Genomic DNA, 19,477 nt, shown 5'->3' on the forward strand with positions numbered 1-19,477 from the left:
TTGCCTCTTTGCCAGGGCCTTGTGCATTCCTCTAGGCCTGAGTTGACTCCTTCCCCAGCTCTTGTTATTTTGGGGTTTTTTCTTTTAATGTGAGCAAGCGCTTAACATGGGTAGGCCATCAGGATTTATAGCAGTGTGTGGCTGTGACCTTTGATCCAGCTTTGAAGTGAACATAATTCTTTACCCACCTTCATTTGTACTACGGCCAAGCCACCCTCTGGCACCTTCCCTTCACTTCCGTACACCCTCTGGGTCTTCTGTGTCACTTACCAACTTTTGTTTGAGTGTTCTTTTTTTCTGGAGCAGAGACTTTCACATTTAGGCAAACTTCAGTGTGCAAGAATGTCCTACTCTCTAAAACCGCCGTCCAGAAGCTGTAGTGCACCTTGGCTTCTTAGCTGCGGCAGGAAAGCACAGGACAGGCCTTCAACAACAAAGGAGCCTCACAGCAAGCATGGCTTTGTAGGAATGATTCTGAGGCATGCGACAACCGGTTCCCTCCTGGGCAACCAGGCTTTGCAAGTAACTTTCTATCCTAACAGACCATACTTGCACATGCCGCAACAGTCAAACTTACAACCTTGGAGAGTTTAAGATAAACTCAGCGTGGGCCCTTCTGAAATACACAGCAGCTCACTGCTGGTGACCTCACTACTGATGTCATCATGAATTGATGCGGATACCTCACTACTATCTGCCATTCATCTGTAAGCAAAGACTGAGGGGCAAACTCACCCTCCAATCAAGAGGAAATCTCACCCACCCGGATTATTCACAGTGGTTTGCCGTCCACAGCTCTTCAAAGCAGTGACACACACACACACACACACACACACACAACCTAAATCAGTCTGCCCTGCCCCCATTTCCTATATTCCTACTGTGTTCTGATTGCTTCCTTCAAGAAAATGCTCTTCATTGCAATAACTTTTAAAGAAAATACTTTATTACATCATGAAAAAAGGTATCCAACAACTAGATTCATACTTGCTTGAATCTAAAAAAAAACAAACAAACAAAAAACTGAAAGTTTACTCATTAGACTGTAGGTGGGCGTCCCATTCCACATGGGAAGAGAGAGGTGCGAGGGCGTCTAAAGTATTGCACAGTCTTGGAACATAAAGAAGAGGAGTCTGGAGGAGAAGATCACATGATACTGGGAACCGTCTCACATTATGAGAAACTACCAAGAAACATTCGAAAAGAAAACCCTTTGTTTCTACAGTAGCTTTAGTTTGTAGTTCTTGGAATGACTCTATTCCACTTAAGACATCTTAGTAACAGGAAGCTTCGTCTGAGCAATCCCATGTGCAAATATTAATAGAAAAATATATAAAATAATGCATCTCTTGCCATCACCCCCGGCAATCAGGACCGTATTTTGGAGAACTGTTTTGTTTGAAAAAACGGTTAAGCTGTGAGTTTGGCCTGAAGCTCCATCTCTGCCGCTCGTTTGAGTGCAACATCCACTAGAAGCTGGAATCCACTAAAATCCTGGTTGAGGTCTGGTGGAGTAGGGGGAGGAGTGTTGAAAAGACCACTCTGAGGGTTTGGACTGGGTCCAGATTTGCAAGTGTCCTCTGGGTACACGAGAGAGGTGTCTGTAAAGTTGCTGGGTGCTATTTGCGGTACATCTGTACTCTGTCCCACACCAATCGGCTGACAGAGAGAGAAAGGCCCATCCTTCAATGCAGTCACAGTGGTATGGCAGATCACTGACGGGCGAGCCAAAATGGATCCTGGGGAGGGAGGTTTGGGAGACACTGGTCTCCCTAGGGTTGGGTTGGGTCCAACTACGCAGGAATGAAATGGGCTCTCTTCTAGAGTTGGCATGAAGTTTTTGATACCCATTGCAGCTTCAATAGAGCTAGCTTCTGAAATCTTGGCCCCACGGCGGGAAATCGTGAACTGATTTGGATCTTTGCCATCCTTTCTCAGCATGTCAGGAAGGAGCCTGCGGCGGGCGTTGATGAACCAGTTACAGACCTGAAATCACACAGGGTCTCCTTCAATACTCTCAGTTCACTTGACAAACAGGTTCTGAAAACATCCGATGTAGGAAGCCTGACTTAAAGAGGTAATAAAAGGGGCTCATCTGGCACCAAGGAAGTAGCTCAATGGTAGAGTACTTGCCTAGTACACCAGTGGCCCAACAGCAATGATTTTTAAAAAATAAACTAAAATAAAGCTTTTTTGGCCTTCCCAGCAAGTCAGAGGCACCTAAGCTGGGTCGGCCTGCCATAAGGGCAAGTTTACTTTGTCTATGCCATCATCCTTAACCCTTTCAGAGACAAGGAAAAGGCGCAAAATCTCAGATACCTGAAAATAAATAGCTTTAACGAAAGTTCACCTTTAAGTCTCTTTCAACCTACTACCTACTGCCCCAGCATTTGAGTTAATCAACTACAGGAAAACATTTCCTGTTTAAAAGAGGCCACACCTCCCAGTAACTGATTTCTCTCAGTTCAAATGACTGTGTCAACAGACACAACACAATTACCTCACCAAGGTCTGTCCTTGTTTAAATAGCAAACCAGTTTCCTGGGCAATAGAATAAGGTTTAACCTCCTTCTCTTTCAGGCACTGAAGGAAATGCTTCCTGACAGATGAATGTCAAGTGTTTCTGTCCTCTATTAAATAGCCAATTATTACCTTTTCACCCTATAAAGTTTACAATGAAAAGATCCTGTTTCTCTCTCTCTTCCCTCCCTCCCTCTACTAGGCACCAGAGAAGAGCTTATAGCCTGGCACACAGGAATGCTATAAATTGTCTGTAAATAAAGAAGAAAGTGTATGTATAGGTTAGGGGCATAGTTCAAATCTGGGCTGGAACCCCAACACCTTACGGGGCAAATTCTGGCACAAACTTTTATCTTTCTCCTTACCTGTAGTGTGGACAGGTGTGTCTGCTGGGACAGCAGTGCTTTCTCTTGCTCTGAGGGATAGGCGTTGTATCTGTGTTCATACAGCCAGTCTCGCAGAATCTGGACTGACTCCTTGGGCAGATTGCCTCTCCTCCTTCTCTTGCCAGAGGCTGCTGATGAGGAAAGGTCCAGGGGACTGTCCATGCTGTCTTCATCCTCAGAGTCACTGCCAGATGCTGCAACAAGACCTGAGAAAGGACAAGGCCCGCGGTCACTTGCTTTCACCAGCAGGGAAACTTAGTCACTTCCTTAGACTGTTCCACATCCTTGTGATTTTTCAACTACTGAGTGTGAAGTTTTCAGTCGGGGCCAAGGTGTCCAAGGAAAGGCCTGGAACACGAAGGGTGCCGGGCAGTGTGGGGAATGGCCCTCACAACCTTGTCTTTAAGGTCATCCATCACTCATGAGAGACAGCAATCCAGTGAACAAGGACATCTTATATGCTTTTTTCTCTCCTTTCGTGAAAGGCTTGCTGTTAAAGCAAGCACCGTCCATTTTTATATACTTGAAGGTTTTTTTAAGACTGTCAATTAGATATGAACCTAAATGCTACCCATCAGTCCTTAATTCTTACGTGACAAAGAAAATTGAATATGTGCAACCCACCAAAAAAGCTATTTTGGTGGTACTTTAATCCCACCAGAAATGTTAAGAATCCAAACCCTACAGAATATTTCAATCAGAGCTCAGTGACAATTCCGGCCAGTTGGACTTTGATAGACATTTTGAAGTTTAGAACACTTCTAAGAAATGCTATTAACTCCTTTCAAACCTACAAGCCAGGCATCTGTGAGACTGTCTCTGTTCATCTCAAAGGTCTTTTCTTTAACTTTGTATAGCTTTTTTTCCCTCCAATCCTAATTAAGTCCCTTTACTGATCTAGGAAATAAAACCAGAATATTCTTCACATTGATACATCAACTCCGTGAATTTTTAAAGGAATTTATTTTACAACTGGGAGCAGGCTGACTTTGTTGACACATTTTTAGCTTTGGACTGCAGGGGGCAGAAGGTGCTAGAAGGAGTTCCTACAGGAAACACTCAAAGCCCGCAAAGACAAAGTAAAAGCAGGTTCTAACAAAAGACGCGGATGATTTTGCAAATTCACTGTAGCTTAAGGCTCAACAAACTGCCACAAATAAACCACAAACACCTCCATTTTTAACTGCCATGCAATTGAAGGATTCCTTCCTGAAGATGAAATCAATCTGTTTCAAGAAAAGAAAGTCTAAAGAAAGGGCAATTTTAAACCTGAAAGAGCTTTCATTGTTCAGAATCTGAGAAACTTTAAATAAAAAACAAAACAAAACACCCATATTGAAATGAGTGAAAAACTATTAATTACAAAAAAAAAAAAAAACCAAAAAACCCAAAAACCCTCCTTTGATTACAAATGAGTTTCACATTTGCTTTGGTAACCAAGGAAAACTAACTTTTAAACATGCCAGGTTAATTGGGTAACTAAGTACATTTGAATAAAGCAATTTGCTTCAACTCCCCCAACTTCAGAAAAGCCAGACATTCTTCAACACTACTTATTTCCTTCCCCCTCTTCTTAAATCTAGGAGGGGAAAAGTGTGAAAATTTGCTCATTGAACAGTTAATTCCCAACTGTAAATTGGCAATAACAAAGTGCTTGAAACAAAAACCCCCTAAAGCCTGCCCTTTGATCCGCCTGCTTGGAGTTTGACAAGAAGCGCGGTCTTTCAGAATAGGTTAGGGACACAAAGCAGGTTTCTGTTAAGCAACACCAAACTGCCGACTCTGTTCATTTGAGAAAGAAAAAAAAAAGAAAGCCAGACCCCTAGACCTCTTTACAAGTATTTCCAAAGCATGCACAAAGGATGAAGGAAGCGGGGAAGTTTTAAGACTTGGTGCCTTGGGCACACCAGCTGATCCGTTTAGTGCTGCGAGATCACGTTTGCTACTGTCAAGGCTATTTTCATTAAAACTCCCTCCCGATTATGGCTCGACTTGGAAAAACAAAGACTTTTTTCCTCGTTACTCATTTCCTACTGTAACAGAGCTTTTGAAAAGTTTCCCAGTTAGGACTTGTTTCCAATCATCTCGCTTTGCTTACACTTTGAAAAAAAAAAATGCGGTTGGGGAGGGAGAGGTGGGTGTGGGACAGATTCGGAATCCTCTTACTCCATCCACATACAAGGAAATGTTGTTCCGAAAGCCACAAGATGGCCCGTGGAACCCACGGCTCTAGGAAGCAAATCTTGCTTCTTCACTTTCTTTTTCTGAAGTCATGAAACATGGAAGTTGGGAGGGTGGGGGGTGGGGAAGCACTTGGATATCTTGGAGACTAGAAAAAGAATATGGGGGAAAAAGATCAAGGGAAAACCAAACCTAATTAGTCTCTTCCCTATGGACAAGTAACTCGGATGGAACTTTACATCCAAGGCACTAAATCCACAGCTGGCTGGAAGTGACCCAGCCAGTTCAGCCCTAAACAGATTCAACAGGCTTGGAGACCCCGAGAGGACACTTGGTGATTTTCCTAGTTGAGCGAGCCCTCTTCCAGCCTGCTTTGAAGCCATTTTTGGAGCTCTTTCTTTTCGGGCGGTCTCGGCTTTCTACAGAGGGCACTCTATTACCATATACCAGTCTTTGTTGAAAGATGCTCACTTTCCTAAAACAGACAATAGGCGGGACAGGTTTAAGCAGTCCAGGCCCAAGGACAGGCAGGGAAGCTCACCCTCCCCTCCCAGGTAATTTCAGACAGTGGGAGGCAGGGCTGTGGAGGCTTGCAGCCGAGGGAGGGGCAAGAGGAGAGAGCAAGCAGCTTTTGTTCTTCAGCCCCAACTGAAGCCCGCCTGCTAACTGTACAAGTTAGCAACGGAGCTGGCCCCTGGTCCCTAAGGAAGTAAAGAAATGGGGCGGTGCGGTTCATATCCTCAAGGGTCTGCCCCCTTCCCAGACCCAGTGCCGAGGAAGCCTAAAAAAGGGAAAAGGAGCCAGGACAACCTTAGCAGTCTCAGCTCTCCCAATGAGAAACTCGAAATCGGTCTCAGCAAAGTTTCCTCTCCAACACGTCACCGTTCATCGTTTCCATGAGTCGGGGGGATTGACTTGGGGAACCCACGCTCTTTGGGCTGGGGACCTCGCATCTGGGGAAGGGGACACCCAAGAGGGTGGAGCCTGAATGGGAAGCTAGTCGTCAGCCTTCCTCCCCACCCACGGAAACCCAGTTTTGCATTCCCGCACCCCGGAGCCACACAAAACCAAACTACCCTCATTGAGGTGCTATTGGAGCGGAATGCCTCCCACGGGGGTCTAGATCTGTCAGCCACGTCAAGGGGTGACAGAGGTCTTGAGAAGATCCCTAAGTTTTCCCCAGAGCTCAGTTAAACTGTCCCCCAACTCAGAGCGCCCACACTCTGACTGTCCCAGGGTGGAAAGGAGCAAGGAGGCCTACTTAACCAAGTACCCGGGGTCTTCATGAGTTCCGTATGTTTCGGGGTCTCTCACAGAATAACATCCACCCAACTCTCTAAGGTAGGAAGCGCGGAGAAACCCCGTGAGGAAGCGTGTTTGGCGGCAGCTGCTATAACCGTGTTCCGTTGGAACTGCAGTCGCGGTCTAGGTCTGAAAGAATGTGGAGTAACAAACTCGAGGAAGCTCCCGGGCATGCGCACCAGCGCCCCCTTCCCCCCGCCCGCTTCTCCAAGCGATTAACTTCTGTTTTGAACCACTCCACATAAATCACAACAAAAAAAGCCAACTCCAGTCCACGACTGGAACACTCGAGGGACCTCCCAGTCAGGGACTCCAAAGTTAGCTTCAAAAGGGACTTCACAGTCTTTGACCTTTTGGGTTTTTTTTTTCCCCCCTTCCTCCCCAGTGTGTTTTGTTTTTAAACCAGACTGACGGCAAGTTTTAGTTGTAAAGCTTTGGTGGAAACAATGACAGCCTCGCTTTTTGCACTTACAACCAAGCCTGCTTGTCACACTTGGACAGTTTTCGACTGCATGGTACTTGTGTTCTAACAGCACACGCGGTCCTAAATTCATCGTGGGAAAACTTTCAGAAACTAGTAAAAATTTTAAAGTCCATCTTTCCAAAGCTATGCTCGCCCTAGGGCGATATGTGTGGGGGTCCCGGATCACATTCCTTTGATAGTGAAAAACACATCTCTTTAAAAAAAAAAAAAAAAAAAACATTGCCAGGATCCGGCGAGGAGTGAGAGAACACCCGGAACTACAAACTTTTAGACAAAAGGTAAGGCGACTGGAATTCGCCAAGGACCCCCCACAGGGAAAAGCGAGGTGCCAGGGTCTCCTAGAACATCAACCGCAAAGCCCTGCCCCAGAAACGGCACTAGAAACCACGCGGCGCCTGGGCCGAGCATGGGGTGTCAGGAAGACAATGAAACTTGGAGGCGTACAAACAAGGCGCTGAGCGTGGTTCTTGACAACGTGCCAACAGCGTGGCGCGGCTCAGCCTCCCCACAACAGCCCCTCGGGTTGTGTCTAGAAGGAAAAGAACACCAACTGCCATCAGAGACACAGCCTCAACAAAGAGAACAGCCACCAATCCAGCCGGGGAGCCACTGGTCCGAAAAGTCCCATCAAGTCAGTGTTCTCCCGATCCGGCGCGGCCCGCACATGTCCCGCACTGGTGCCCCGGGCGCTCACAGCCCGCCGCCACCTTACCCTTCTTGCTTTTCATTCTGGAACTCGAGTCCCAGTGAGAGGTGAAGCTGGGGTTTCTAGGAGCCAGCAGCCGTGGAGTGGCGGGAGGGTAGTCGATGATCCTCCTCCTATACTAGTGCTCCGGTAACTTACAAGAGAGTGTTCCAACCACTATTGCTAAACAAGGTGCTCCGGTCTCAGGCGCTGGCTTCTGGGTTGGAATTCAAGTGACACTTGGGCTTCCTCCAGTCGGGATCTTCTGGCAGCCAGCCGGGGGTTCTCCCTGGCCCAATTCCCTCCCTCCCTACTCAGCTCCTTTGTTTCCCGCTCCACTCGGCGCACCTCGGCGCTGTCAGAGTGAGAGAGCAGAGGGAAGGTACAGGAGGTCCTGCCTCCGCCCCCAACCGCCCGCCCCGTCCCCCGCCCGCCCCGCCGCGCTCCTCTGCCCCTCCCCCGCACCTTCCAGCTCCACAACCCTGGGCCTGGGGGCCGAGATCACCCGTCCCTCTACGCGCTGGCGGAACCCAGAAGCAGGGTCATGCCTGCCTGCCCGTGGCGAGAGCACCATCTCCATCCCTCAGCTCTCAGCGGCCACACTGGTTTCTCTTTTGGGGCCTTTCCTCCCCGGGCTAGCGAAGAGTGCATTTAGTTTGTAAAGGATGGAGAGAGGTTTAAGGACATCTCCTCTGTCCACCCCAGAGAAGAAAAGACACCCCCATCCTTGTTTTTGACAGCTGCCCCAAACTTCACTGTCTCTGCTCCAGCCGCCGGAGGCAGCAGCTTCTGATTCAAGGGGTGGGGCACCGAAGGAAAAGTATTCCAGACAAGAATCAACTTCTTCCAGAAGGCGCAGCTGCCATTGACACGCGGGCGCGGCACAGCGCACCCTCCTCCTCGTGGACTCTTCTGCCAACAGCGACAGTGGGGGTGGGGGGAGGCAGACATAGTCACCGTGGGCAAATGTCTATTCCCCCGGGCTAAAGCTCTGAGTTCCGGATTGGATTGCAAGGCAGTTTCGAAATCTAACACGTTGCGAATAGACACTTGTCATGCTCACATGCTCTTTAAACGTCTGGGCTAGGGGGACGGCCAGAGCGCGCGTGTGCCCCACTGCGACTCCCCCACCCCCACGCGCCTTTTTAAAAAGATGGGGGACTACGCCGGGACTGCTCATCTGTTTCAGTAAACAGTGTCTACTTTGTGTGCTAATATCCCACCAGAGGACACCCTTCAGTATTTCAAACAGAAACTAGCCATTAAATAAACACTCATTCCTATTGGTTTATTTTGCTTGAGAGGGGAGCTCCAAAGAGTTGAACGAAGAATCGAGAATCGTCCCCTCCCCAAATACAAGCCAGATGCTGTTATGGCTGACTTCGAGACGCGCACGCCCGCACTTCTGGGTCTAGTTTTCACCTATGCCCGGTTGTTTAAAAAAAAAAAAAAAAAAAAAAAAAAAAAAAGCAAAGAAAAGCAACTGTCACATGTCACAGAAGACTTTCCCCATAGAGGGGGGGAAAAACCCCAAACGTAAATAAGCTGAGCAGCGACGTCACCGCCGGTGTCTGTCTCCAGTTTCGGCTTTGTGGCTGTTCTGGTTTTGTGACCTCGGTGGAGATCCGGCAGGAGGAGACAGACCCGTAAAAACAAGGTTAAAGCCGAGCCACAGTAAGGCGGCCACAGGATGACCCGCTAGACTTTGGAACCTGTTTATGATTATGTTGGAAATTAAAGCAAGCCTCCGCCGCGCCCCCTCCGAGGAGCGCGTTAAAACCCCGAGTCAAAAAAGAAGCTTGGGTGGTTTTTCCAAAATGAACCAACTGGAGGAAGAGTCACAGTAAGCAGGCAGGAACCTTAAAATGACCCTCCCCCTTCCCTAAATCCTGTGGTTTGCAGAGTGCTCCCTAAGTGAGCACACGCGGGCATCAGCGCAGGAGGCGGTTGCACGACAGTGTCCAGGGAGAACCCAACGGCTGGCAAGCCCCCTCTGCAAACCGCCCTGGCGCAGCGCTTTCCGGGACCCGGCAGGGGATGACTCAGCTGCTGCGCCCCGGTGCGGGACTCATGTGGTGCGGGAGGGGGCCACGGAGGGCCCAGCCGCCGGTTGAGGGCCGCCTCGCTCTGGGTTTTTGGTGTTTGTGGCTGGGATTGGTGGCTCACATCCGCCGGGGACTCGGGAGAGGAGGGAGAACAGACTCGGGGAGGAGGAGCTGGACCGAGTGAGTGGCAGGAGCCGGGTCCGGACCCGGCGGTGACTGCCTTGTCATTTTGTTTGCTAACTTGGACAGCGGCTTCAGGGTCCACCCCACGGAACCCGCCTCGGGTCCGCTAAGCCCAACCCACGGCGGCTCGAGGCCAGAGCGTTCTTTCCCGGCGGTTACCCGCGGCCACGCGGTGGCTCTCATTATGTACACAAAGGTAGCTTTTCTTTTCTCCCAAGTCAGCCTGGCTAATGAATGCGATTCTCCGGCCGCACTGATGGAAACCGGGTTTACAAGGTTTGAAAACAAACTTTACGGGGCGAGCGGGAGCAGAGAGAGAGAGTAGAAGCCTCTTTCAAACTAGGACGGGAGGAAAACGCAGAATTAAAAACTCACCGTGACGCGAAGGCCAGCTGAACTCCGCCAGTGCACACCTTCTGCTCGCATAAATCTTTTCGAGGCAGTTAAGAAGTCGGAGCGCGCTGGCGGAATTCTGAGATCAGCTGAAGCCCTACGGTGCCCCTCCCCCACCCCCTCCCCCACCCTTAAGGCTGGAGCCAAGCTCGGTAGCAGCCTTGCGTTCCTGCAGGACTGGTGCACCCGGGCTTTACAACTCCAGAAAAGGGAAACGGCCCCCCAGCGCGAGTTCATAACATCCGCAATATTTTCTATCCGCTGTCTGCGCGGCGGAAAAACAAGGTTCAGTTCTGGCTGTGTCAGGGCGTCTCCGTGTAACTGATTCAAGCGACTTCGGGTTAGTTGTCGTTGCCACGTGTTACTTTACTGAACTCTTATGCCTCATAATCAAATTATCTAAGTTGTCCTGTTTTCGTGTGTGTGTGTGTGTGTGTGTGTGTGTGTGTGGTGTTTTGTTTTGTTGGTTTTCTTTGCGATGTCTTAAGGTAAGCAGAGCTGTTTAAAAGGTAAACTTACTTTGTGGTCTCGAATGGCACAAACTTGGGAAGGCTGAGAGAAGAGCCCGGTGGCAATAAGTGTAGTTAGTTATTATTATTGGCTCCAGGTCTGTCAAAGGCCTGAGGGGAGGTGTTTGTTTCATCTGGACAATCGATTAGGTATGATTCCTGTCAGGTGCCGGGCCTGGTGGGCCTCACCCAGTCATTGGATCTCTTTCCCTGGAAGGCCAGCTAGTGCAGATATTTATAAAATATGCAGGCTGCTGGGCTTCCAACACTGCACGAGGGACCTGTAATCAGCTTGTCATCTCAGCTCTGAGGAGCTCTGGCTGCTCAAGGTGAGAGCTAACCATTGTCTTCACAAGGGCTGGTCCCGGCCATCTTGTGGTGAGTTTATCAACATTCCCTTGTTCAGTTTTAAGTAGCTGGCACTACTGATCACTTTCTCCACGTCAACACAGCCCCCTACCCTTTGTTTTGTTTTGAAGTGGAAGTCACTTTTCTTTCCCTAGGTGATGTGGGCTGAAGTTCCCTGGAAAAGACACACTGAGGCTGATCTACCCGGTGATTGCCTGATTAGGGCCTCCTGGTTGGGGTGAGTTGGAATGATACAGATCCAGAGGCAGATCATCCTGATCTATCGATCTATCGAAAGTCTCCCTCCTAGCCATTTATTACCTGTCTATCTGGCCTACCCTTTTTTTGACTCTCAATTAAAAATCTTGAGACCTCATCCATGTATTATTTGGTAAATGCGTTCATTTTTAGCTTAGTTTATGATTAACAGTTCATATGCTAACTTCCATGGTGTGGGACATAGACATAACAGTTCATATGATAACTTCCATGGTGGGACATGTCTGGAGTCTACCCAAATCTGGGTTCCCTGGGCCACAATCACTTTCATATTTGGCTCAGGATAAATGATCTCTTACTGTCTTTGGGATGAGAGCTGTGGTTTTTGTTTGACAATGGCCTTATTGAACTCAGTCTTTATCCCCTTTATTTTTTTCTTTCTTTCTTTCTTTCTTTCTTCCTTTCTTTTTTTTTTTTTTTGATTTTTCGAGACAGGGTTTCTCGGTGTAGCCCTGGCTAACCTGGAACTCACTCTGTAGACCAGGCTGGCCTCGAATTCAGAAATCCACCTGCCTCTGCCTCCCGAGTGCTGGGATTAAAGGCGTGCGCCACCACTGCCCAGCTCCCTTTATTTTCAATATCTTGTATCTTCATGTATGTGCCTCAGACTTTCTGAAACATTTAAATGCTCCCATTTAATATCCAAATTAGTCATATACGCTATATTTTTCTTAAAGTCAACATAACTTGAACACATTCAAATGTGCCATAGCTAAACAGCACAAAGCAAGATGTTGGGCACAGACTACCTGGCTCTCAGGGAATCTGTCATAGAAGGTCACACTGATAATGAAGGCAGAGATTGGCCTTAGACATCAGAGACACCAAGATCCAGATATCGCCAAGGTAACCTCCAAATGTCCTTCCTTAGTTAAAATCCCGCTCTTTCCTATAGAGTCTTTCTAACCCTGAAGCTGCTGGCTTCCTTTTGGTCTATCTCTTAGATGAAAATGAGTTGCACCTAATTCTTAGATTTTTTTTTAAAAGATTTATTTATTTATTATATGTAAGTACACTGTAGCTGTCTTCAGACACACCAGAAGAGGGAGTCATATCATGTTACGGATGGTTGTGAGCCACCATGTGGTTTCTGGGATTTGAACTCAGGAACTTCGGAAGAGCAGTCAGTGCTCTTAACCACCGAGCTATCTCACCAGCCCCTAGATTTATTTTTTAATTATGTGCATGTGTGTGCACAAGCACACATGAGTGCAGGTTCACTTTGGAGGCCAGAAGAAGGTTTTGCCCAGGCTGGCTGGAGGGATAGCAGGCTCTTGTGGAGAACTGGACTTGATTTCTCTAGAAGAGCAGGATGTGCTCGCACCCGCTGAGCATCTCTCCAGCCCTGCATTTATTTTTTTTCTCTTAAGAGTTCTATGTTTAAGAAAATCAGCTTGTGTGTACATCTGACATTCTCATTTCTTCTTGTCCGTTCATAATCATAGCCACATTTTACTTTTTAAATTTTTATATGTGTGTGCGTATGTGTGCATGAGAGAGAGACACACACAGAGAAACAGACAAGGAGCATGGAAAAAAATATATATAGGTGACCTTGTTGAAAAGCATTTTGTTTGTTTATTTTCTCAAATGCAAGGAAACTAGAGTAAATAGTTAACAGCACACAGAAGACATTAGTTCCAGAAGAGACGGTGCAGCTATAAGAAAGAACAGCCTGGCATTAAGAAGTGGGACACGGGCTGGAGAGATGACACTGCTTCCAGGAGACCTGGGTTCAGTACTTAGCACCTATATCAGAAGGCTCAAAACCATCTACTCAAGAGCCCAGGTCCATGGGATCTGTGCCCTCTTGCTGGCCTCCTTGGACAGCCACAGGCACGTGTATACACATCAGAGAGAGACAGAATAAATAGTAGTTTTTAAGGTTTGACAAATGAATCTACAGGTTAGAAATTTACAACTAAATAAGGAATCCAAATCACTAACAAACATGGGGAAAGACACAGGAATTTGCTGCTGTTATTACAGGGTAGAGGAAATCACACTGATTCATCAATTAACAATGGTAATACATTCAGAAATGTGTTGTTAGGTGATTTTATTATGTAGACATCATGCAATGTCCTTATCTAAAATGGGTATGATATCATTAGGTCACTTTATTTATTTATTTAAGAACAGATTTCCCTATGTACCCCTAGCTGGTCTAGAACTCACTACATAGTGAGCTGGCCTGAACCCCACAGAAATATTCTGCTTCTGTCTTCTCAGATGCTGGGAATAAGATGTGTGCCACAACTGGCAAGGCCATTCAGTCTTACGAAATCATCATTATATGTGTGCTACACCATTGACTATAGACTATATGGCCAATGACTGTTTGCACACACAGACACTATTAAAAAAAAAACAGTACAAAGCCATTTTTCATAAAACTATTAGAGGCTGCTGCCTCTGGAGGTGACAGGCAGTCAGAGGCTGGCGTGGTGCCAACACATCCCGTCGTGTCACTATAACAACTGAGCAGTGATCTGTCGTACCATGGATTACACGTAACATCAGTCTTTACTAGGTATGTGAGTTTGGTTCTTGCTTGTGTTAGATACGTACACTCTCCGGAGCAAAGATCTGAAACGAGACTCAATTTTCCAGTCAGATTCTGTATCCTGGAGCGAGCAGTGGTTAATCATTAGCCAGCATGAACAACCCCTAATGACACCAGAAACTAATTATTCATTGCCCCTTACGAGAAACAAGAATAGATGATGTCATAGCCCGGGAGCAGATGACCAGATGTGAAAAAGTAAAACCATTTATCTTGATGCAGATAGTTTTTATGGACCAAGCATTGCAAATAGCCCTGAATCATTTTCACTGAAAACAAATTAATAAATGTGTAGGTGAAGTGAGTATTGCTCCCCGGAAGGCGGGAACTTGGGTAATGGAAGGCTTTCCAGTCCAATGGTATTTGTGTAGAGGGGAGTGATCTCCACAGGGTGTCCTGCAGAAGCCAAGGCAATCCCTTCATATTTTCTTCAGTGACAGGAATGCTTATTCCCTTGCAAGCGACATGAATAAATTTTATTTTTACATTTATTTGTTGATTGCAGTGATGGGGGTTGAACCTAGGACTTCCCTATTACTAGGCAAGCACTGACCACTGAGCCACACCTCAGCTGTAGCAAACTTGATGTTAAAACTCTGAGCCGAGCGTGGTGGCGCACGCCTTTAGTCCCAGCACTTGGGAGGCAGAGGCAGGCAGATTTCTGAGTTCGAGGCCAGCCTGGTCTACAGAGTGAGTTCCAGGACAGCCAGGGCTACACAGAGAAATCCTGTCTCGAAAAACAAAAACAAACAAAACTCTGACATCTATATTACTTTTTTTTTTTTTTTACTATACTTGATATAGAAAGATTGGTACATTCCACTCTCATTTTGAAAGCTCTCTAGCATATTTAAAGAGTATATAACATACATATGTACTGGTCCTCAAGAAATCCTTTCCATCTATTTATTTGTTTGTATGTTCACTCGTTTGTTTGTTTGTTTATAGACAGGTTTTCATGTATCCCAGGCTGGTCGGGAACTCTCTAGGTAGCTGACAATGTCCTCGAACTTCTGCTTCTCTTGCTTCTACCTCCTAGGAGTCAGGGCTCCAAACCTGCCTTACCATGCCTACATCTTTTTTTTAGTGTAAAACTAGAAATTAAGTCCAGGACCTTCCTGCCTGGGAGGCAAACACTTTGACTGAGTGAGCTAAATACACTGTTTTTAATTATGTGTCTATGTGTTTATGTATAGATGTATGCACAAAAGGTTTTGTGCACACACCTATACATGAACACATAGGTTTGTGTATAAGTGTGTATAGGTGTATAACACCTATATACACACAAGGTTTCCATGGACATGGCCATCAAGAGCCTCCCAACAAAGGTGCAGGGAACTGACTCCGATGATTTGCAAGAACATTTCAATCACAACCACTGAGCTACCTCTCCAGCCCAAAACCTTTTTTTTTTTTTTTTTTAATTAAAACATTTACTATTGTCTTTTATATGTGTGTGTGCCCTCCCCTGGCACTGAAGTTATAGAAGTTGTAAACCACCATGTGGGTGCTGGGAATCTATCTCTAGAACTGCACCCCATGACAACTAGCTGCTGAGCCTTTCTCTAGCCACCTCTCTCATCTTGTTTTTAGTAAAATCCTAAAGAGATGTGTAATCTCAGATACAATGTTCACCATTCCCAGAGTGGTTTTGCGTTTTAACTTTTTTAAATCGTGGATTTTTTCCCCCTTTTCTTCTTACTCTATAGCTCAGGCCCAGGATGGTGTGGGAATTTACTGTGTAACCCAGACGCTGACCCTGCCTCCTGCCTGAGCCTGCTAAGTGCTGGGGTTACAGGCGTGTATCACCCACCACCTAGTTCTCTGAGGAGGTGGAATCCAAGCTCTGGGCTCTGGGAAGGGCTCTACACACTGTGCTGCACACCACTGGACTGGAAAGCCAGTGTGTACTCTGGACCCCTGAACTGTCTTCCTTCATCTACAAGCTACTGCTTACTTCTATTGTTTGATATAAACCCCAGACATCACATCACTTCTGGATCAGCAGTTATGATTAATGTTCTAGCTTGTCTGATCTGTAGCTCTGAACTTACTCACAAAAGGGCTGGGTCTGCAGGGCAGTGGTGGCGCATGCCTTTAATCTCAGCACTTGGGAGGCAGAGGCAGGTCTGGTCACCCCAGAATTATACACCCCATTGTCTTTTGCTGTTTTCTGCTTCTAAGGCTAAATGTTTCTCCAGAGAGAACAATTACTTTTCATCTCTAGTTGGCACTTTAATGCTTTTAGTTCTAATAACCCATTATTTAGGTTAATAAAGAGATAAAAAATTGCTCCAGCAGGCTTACTCTTTTTTTTTTTTTTTTTTTTGGTTTTCCGAGACAGGGTTTCTCTGTGTAGCCCTGGCTGTCCTGGAACTCACTCTGCAGACCAGGCTGGCCTCGAACTCAGAAATCTGCCTGCCTCTGCCTCCCGAGTGCTGGGATTAAAGGCATGTGCCAACACCGCCCGGCAGGCTTACTCTTCAATGTGCGTTTCTATTCTTTCTGCTGGCACCCGACACACTATGTGCTCAGTTTGTTCTGTGTTGTTTGATTGATGAAATACACTCGAATCTTCACACATTTTTTTTTCCTCCTGTGGTTGGAATTGGATAGTTATTGTAACCAAAGGCTCCACAAAAAGCAATTTAAGGGAAGAAAATTTTATTTTGTCTCATGATTCAAGTGACCATGGGCAAAAAGACAAAAACCTTTATATTTTTTCCTTCCTTCCTTCCTTCCTTCCTTCCTTTTTCTGTAAAACACACACACAGAGATATGGGAGGTGTCCTTCAGGCATGTGGAGGTCAGGGGACAGCTTTTAGGAGTCTGTTTTCTCTCTGCACCTTTTTTGGGGGATGGAGTCTCTTCTGTTGCTTCTCACTGAGTAGTGCTCTGGCCTAGGTGGTCCGCAAGCTCTGCTGATTCTCCGTCTCCACTCTCCATCTCTTTCTGAGAGCACTGGGTTACCGTGGCACACCCTTGTACTCGAGTGGGTGCTGGGGATCAAACTGAGCTCAGTCAGGCTTGTGCACCCAATCAAGGCCAGTGCTTTAGACTGTCCTGCCGTCTGTCCATCTCAAGAGGGCATCTTCATTAAATGGCAAGAAATTAACATTGTGCTCATGAATAGAAACAAGTTTTTAGCTTGACATTTTAAATTTCTACAAATAATGCAGGCTTGACTGTGTCGTGTGTATAAGCCTTGTGTGTGGTGTTCAATACTGTGTAGCTACTACAGCTTCCCCTCAGAATGTAGACTGTTCTCTCTCTCTTTTCTTTTTTCTTCTTCTTTTTTACTTTTTCTTTTTTTTTTTTTTTTTACTTTTTACCTTCTTGAGACAGGGTTTCTCTGTGTGTTCCTGGCTGCCCTAGAACTCATTCTGTTGAGCAGGCTGGCCTCGAACTCACAGAGATCTGCCTGCCTCTACCTCCCAAGTGCTGGGATTAAAGGCGAGCGCCACCACAGCCCGGCTGCCTGGCAGATTTATTTATTTATTTATTTATTTATAACCTTGATCTCATGTTTAAGGTGATGTGTCCCAAACTCTCCACTGTGGGCATTATGTTTTCCTTTATGGTTGATAAATCTATCAAATGTATCAAAATAGGTGAATGTCCTGTCTTTGAAGCCTTCAATCTCAGCCTCCTCACTCCATCATTCCTTCTCCATTGCTTTGCTGTGTCCTATGGTAGGGAGAGCTGCCCCTCCAGTTGTCTGTGCTGCTCTGTCTACTTACAGGACATTTGGAGTCCTGGTTTATTTAGTGCATTAATAGCCTCTTATTATTATTATCATCATCACCACCACTATTGTAAAAATTCTTGGATTTACCCAGAGGAAGTTCCTCAAACTGTTTTTTTATTAATTTATTCTTTGACAATTTGATATATACACAGTGCATTCTGATTATTCTCCCTGTCTTCTCATCTTCCCCTCCAGTCCCTCTGACATGTTCATGTCTCTCTCTCTCTCTTTTTTAATATTACATGTTTTGCCTGAATGTACTCATGTGCCCCATGTGTGCCTGCTACCTGCAGAGGCCAGAAAAGGGCATTGGATGCTTGGAATTGCAGTTTGGATGGTTGTGAGCCCCATGTGGGTTCTCTACAAGAATAACAGGTGCTCTTAACCTCTGCACAACCCTCGAGCCCCTTCATGCCTTCTTGTTTTGCACCCCTTGAGTCTAACCACAGTGGTTCACGTGCCACTGGGTATAGAAGCATTCGCTGAAGTTGGTAGACTCACCCAGTGAACACACAATTGAAGGCAGTGACTGTCCCTGCCCCAGCAGCAGCCAGCACCAATAGTCCCCAAACCGGTTTCCTTGTCCTCTTGTACCATTCTTGGAAGATTTTCTTACCGTCTGGGACAGTGGCGTGTCTCAGGTGCATGCTACACTTCCCCTGCTCCAGTCCCCAAGCCCTGGACTGATCATTTTTCCAGCAAGTGCTGGCTATTCTTGTAGAAAAGAGAATCACTTATAGACATCAACATGAGCTCCAGTCTAGTGCACTGCTACTGAACCATGATTGCTTACTTCTGGGTTTCTCAGCAGAACTAAACACACACACACACACACACACACACACACACACACACACACACACCTTCATATGTTGGAAATCATGAATTCAAGCAGGGTACAATGGTTAACAGCTATATATTTATACTTCTGATACTTAGGAGATAGGCATGGGAATTTGGAATTTGAGGCCACTCTGGGCTACCTAGGTAAGAGTATATGTGAAAACAAGAGTATGTGTGTGATGGGGTGTAGTGGAGGAAAGGAGGGGCCCACATTATTTTGTGCTTCCAATTTCAGCAAACACAGCACTGCCTTCCATTCCCCGCCTCTCATATCTGCGCCCTCTTTTCTAACCACAAGCAACCTGCTTTCCATTACCTCAGGGTAATGAGTACTTAGTCCCATTACCTCAGGGTAATGAGTACTTAGTCCTAGATAGCAAGCTAGAACAGCCCTACCTGCCACTGGTAACTAACTCCTGTTTGCTTCCTCCCTTTGGTCTGGGGGTTTAAAGACAAAACATCCCTACTTCAAGTAATTCTGCCTTCCACACTCTTCAACTGACTGGCGCTCTCTTGAAATACATCTAGGTGATTTTCTGTTTGTTTGTTTGTTTTAAAGATTTATTTATTTTATGTATGTGAGTACAGGGTTGCTGTCTTCAGACACACCAGAAGAGGGCATCAGATTCCATGACAGATGGTTGTGAGCCACCATGTGGGTGCTGGGAATTGAACGAGGGACCTCTGGAAGAGCAGCCAGTGCTCTTAACCACTGAGCCATCTCTCCAGCCCCCATCTGAGTGTTTTTCATTGTGTCCCACACTGTGCCTCTCATTCTTCTGACTCTACAATTTTTTTTCTTGCACTTGTACATTTAGCAGAAATCCGTACTAAGTGAAAAGTTCACCCAGACACCAGTCAAACCCACAGATTCTGCCCACCTTGTAGTCACTGCTGGAGGCAGGAGGATTATGAATTCAAGGTTTTACTTAGCTACACAGAGGTTTGGAGCCCAGCCTAGGCTCTATGAGATCTTGTCCTAAAAACAACAATTAAAACAAA

At 46.4% G+C, this 19,477-nt stretch overlaps 1 protein-coding gene, 1 long non-coding RNA gene and 1 other non-coding gene across 10 annotated transcripts; 1 reads left to right on the top strand and 2 right to left on the bottom strand.

Annotated features, from left to right (window-relative positions):
* Positions 1-918: 918 nt before the first annotated feature.
* Positions 919-10,246, bottom strand: Tgif1 (TGFB-induced factor homeobox 1). Of its 8 annotated transcripts, none has more exons than NM_001164074.1 (3): positions 10,162-10,246; positions 2,886-3,112; positions 919-1,986 (listed from the first exon to the last, which is right to left on the bottom strand). In NM_001164074.1, the coding sequence occupies exons 2-3, from the start codon at positions 3,066-3,068 to the stop codon at positions 1,411-1,413; spliced, it is 759 nt and encodes a 252-aa protein (NP_001157546.1). In that variant the 5' UTR covers positions 3,069-3,112; positions 10,162-10,246; the 3' UTR covers positions 919-1,410. The 8 variants fall into 8 exon arrangements, with proteins under 8 accessions (NP_001157546.1, NP_001157547.1, NP_033398.2 ...); NM_001164075.1 differs by lacking the exon at positions 10,162-10,246 and adding an exon at positions 8,024-8,448; NM_009372.3 differs by lacking the exon at positions 10,162-10,246 and adding an exon at positions 7,586-7,924.
* A 7-nt stretch (positions 10,247-10,253) lies between these two features.
* Positions 10,254-11,412, top strand: Gm36856. The gene is made up of 2 exons (XR_876932.3): positions 10,254-10,519; positions 10,939-11,412. It is a non-coding gene; the product is annotated as a predicted gene, 36856 (long non-coding RNA).
* Positions 11,413-17,216: 5,804 nt separating this feature from the next.
* Positions 17,217-17,314, bottom strand: Mir1195 (microRNA 1195). Its single transcript, NR_035427.2, has one exon. It is a non-coding gene; the product is annotated as a microRNA 1195 (primary transcript).
* Positions 17,315-19,477: the final 2,163 nt, after the last annotated feature.

Source organism: Mus musculus, chromosome 17 (assembly GCF_000001635.26).
Source record: "Mus musculus strain C57BL/6J chromosome 17, GRCm38.p6 C57BL/6J".
Lineage (NCBI taxonomy): Eukaryota > Metazoa > Chordata > Mammalia > Rodentia > Muridae > Mus > Mus musculus.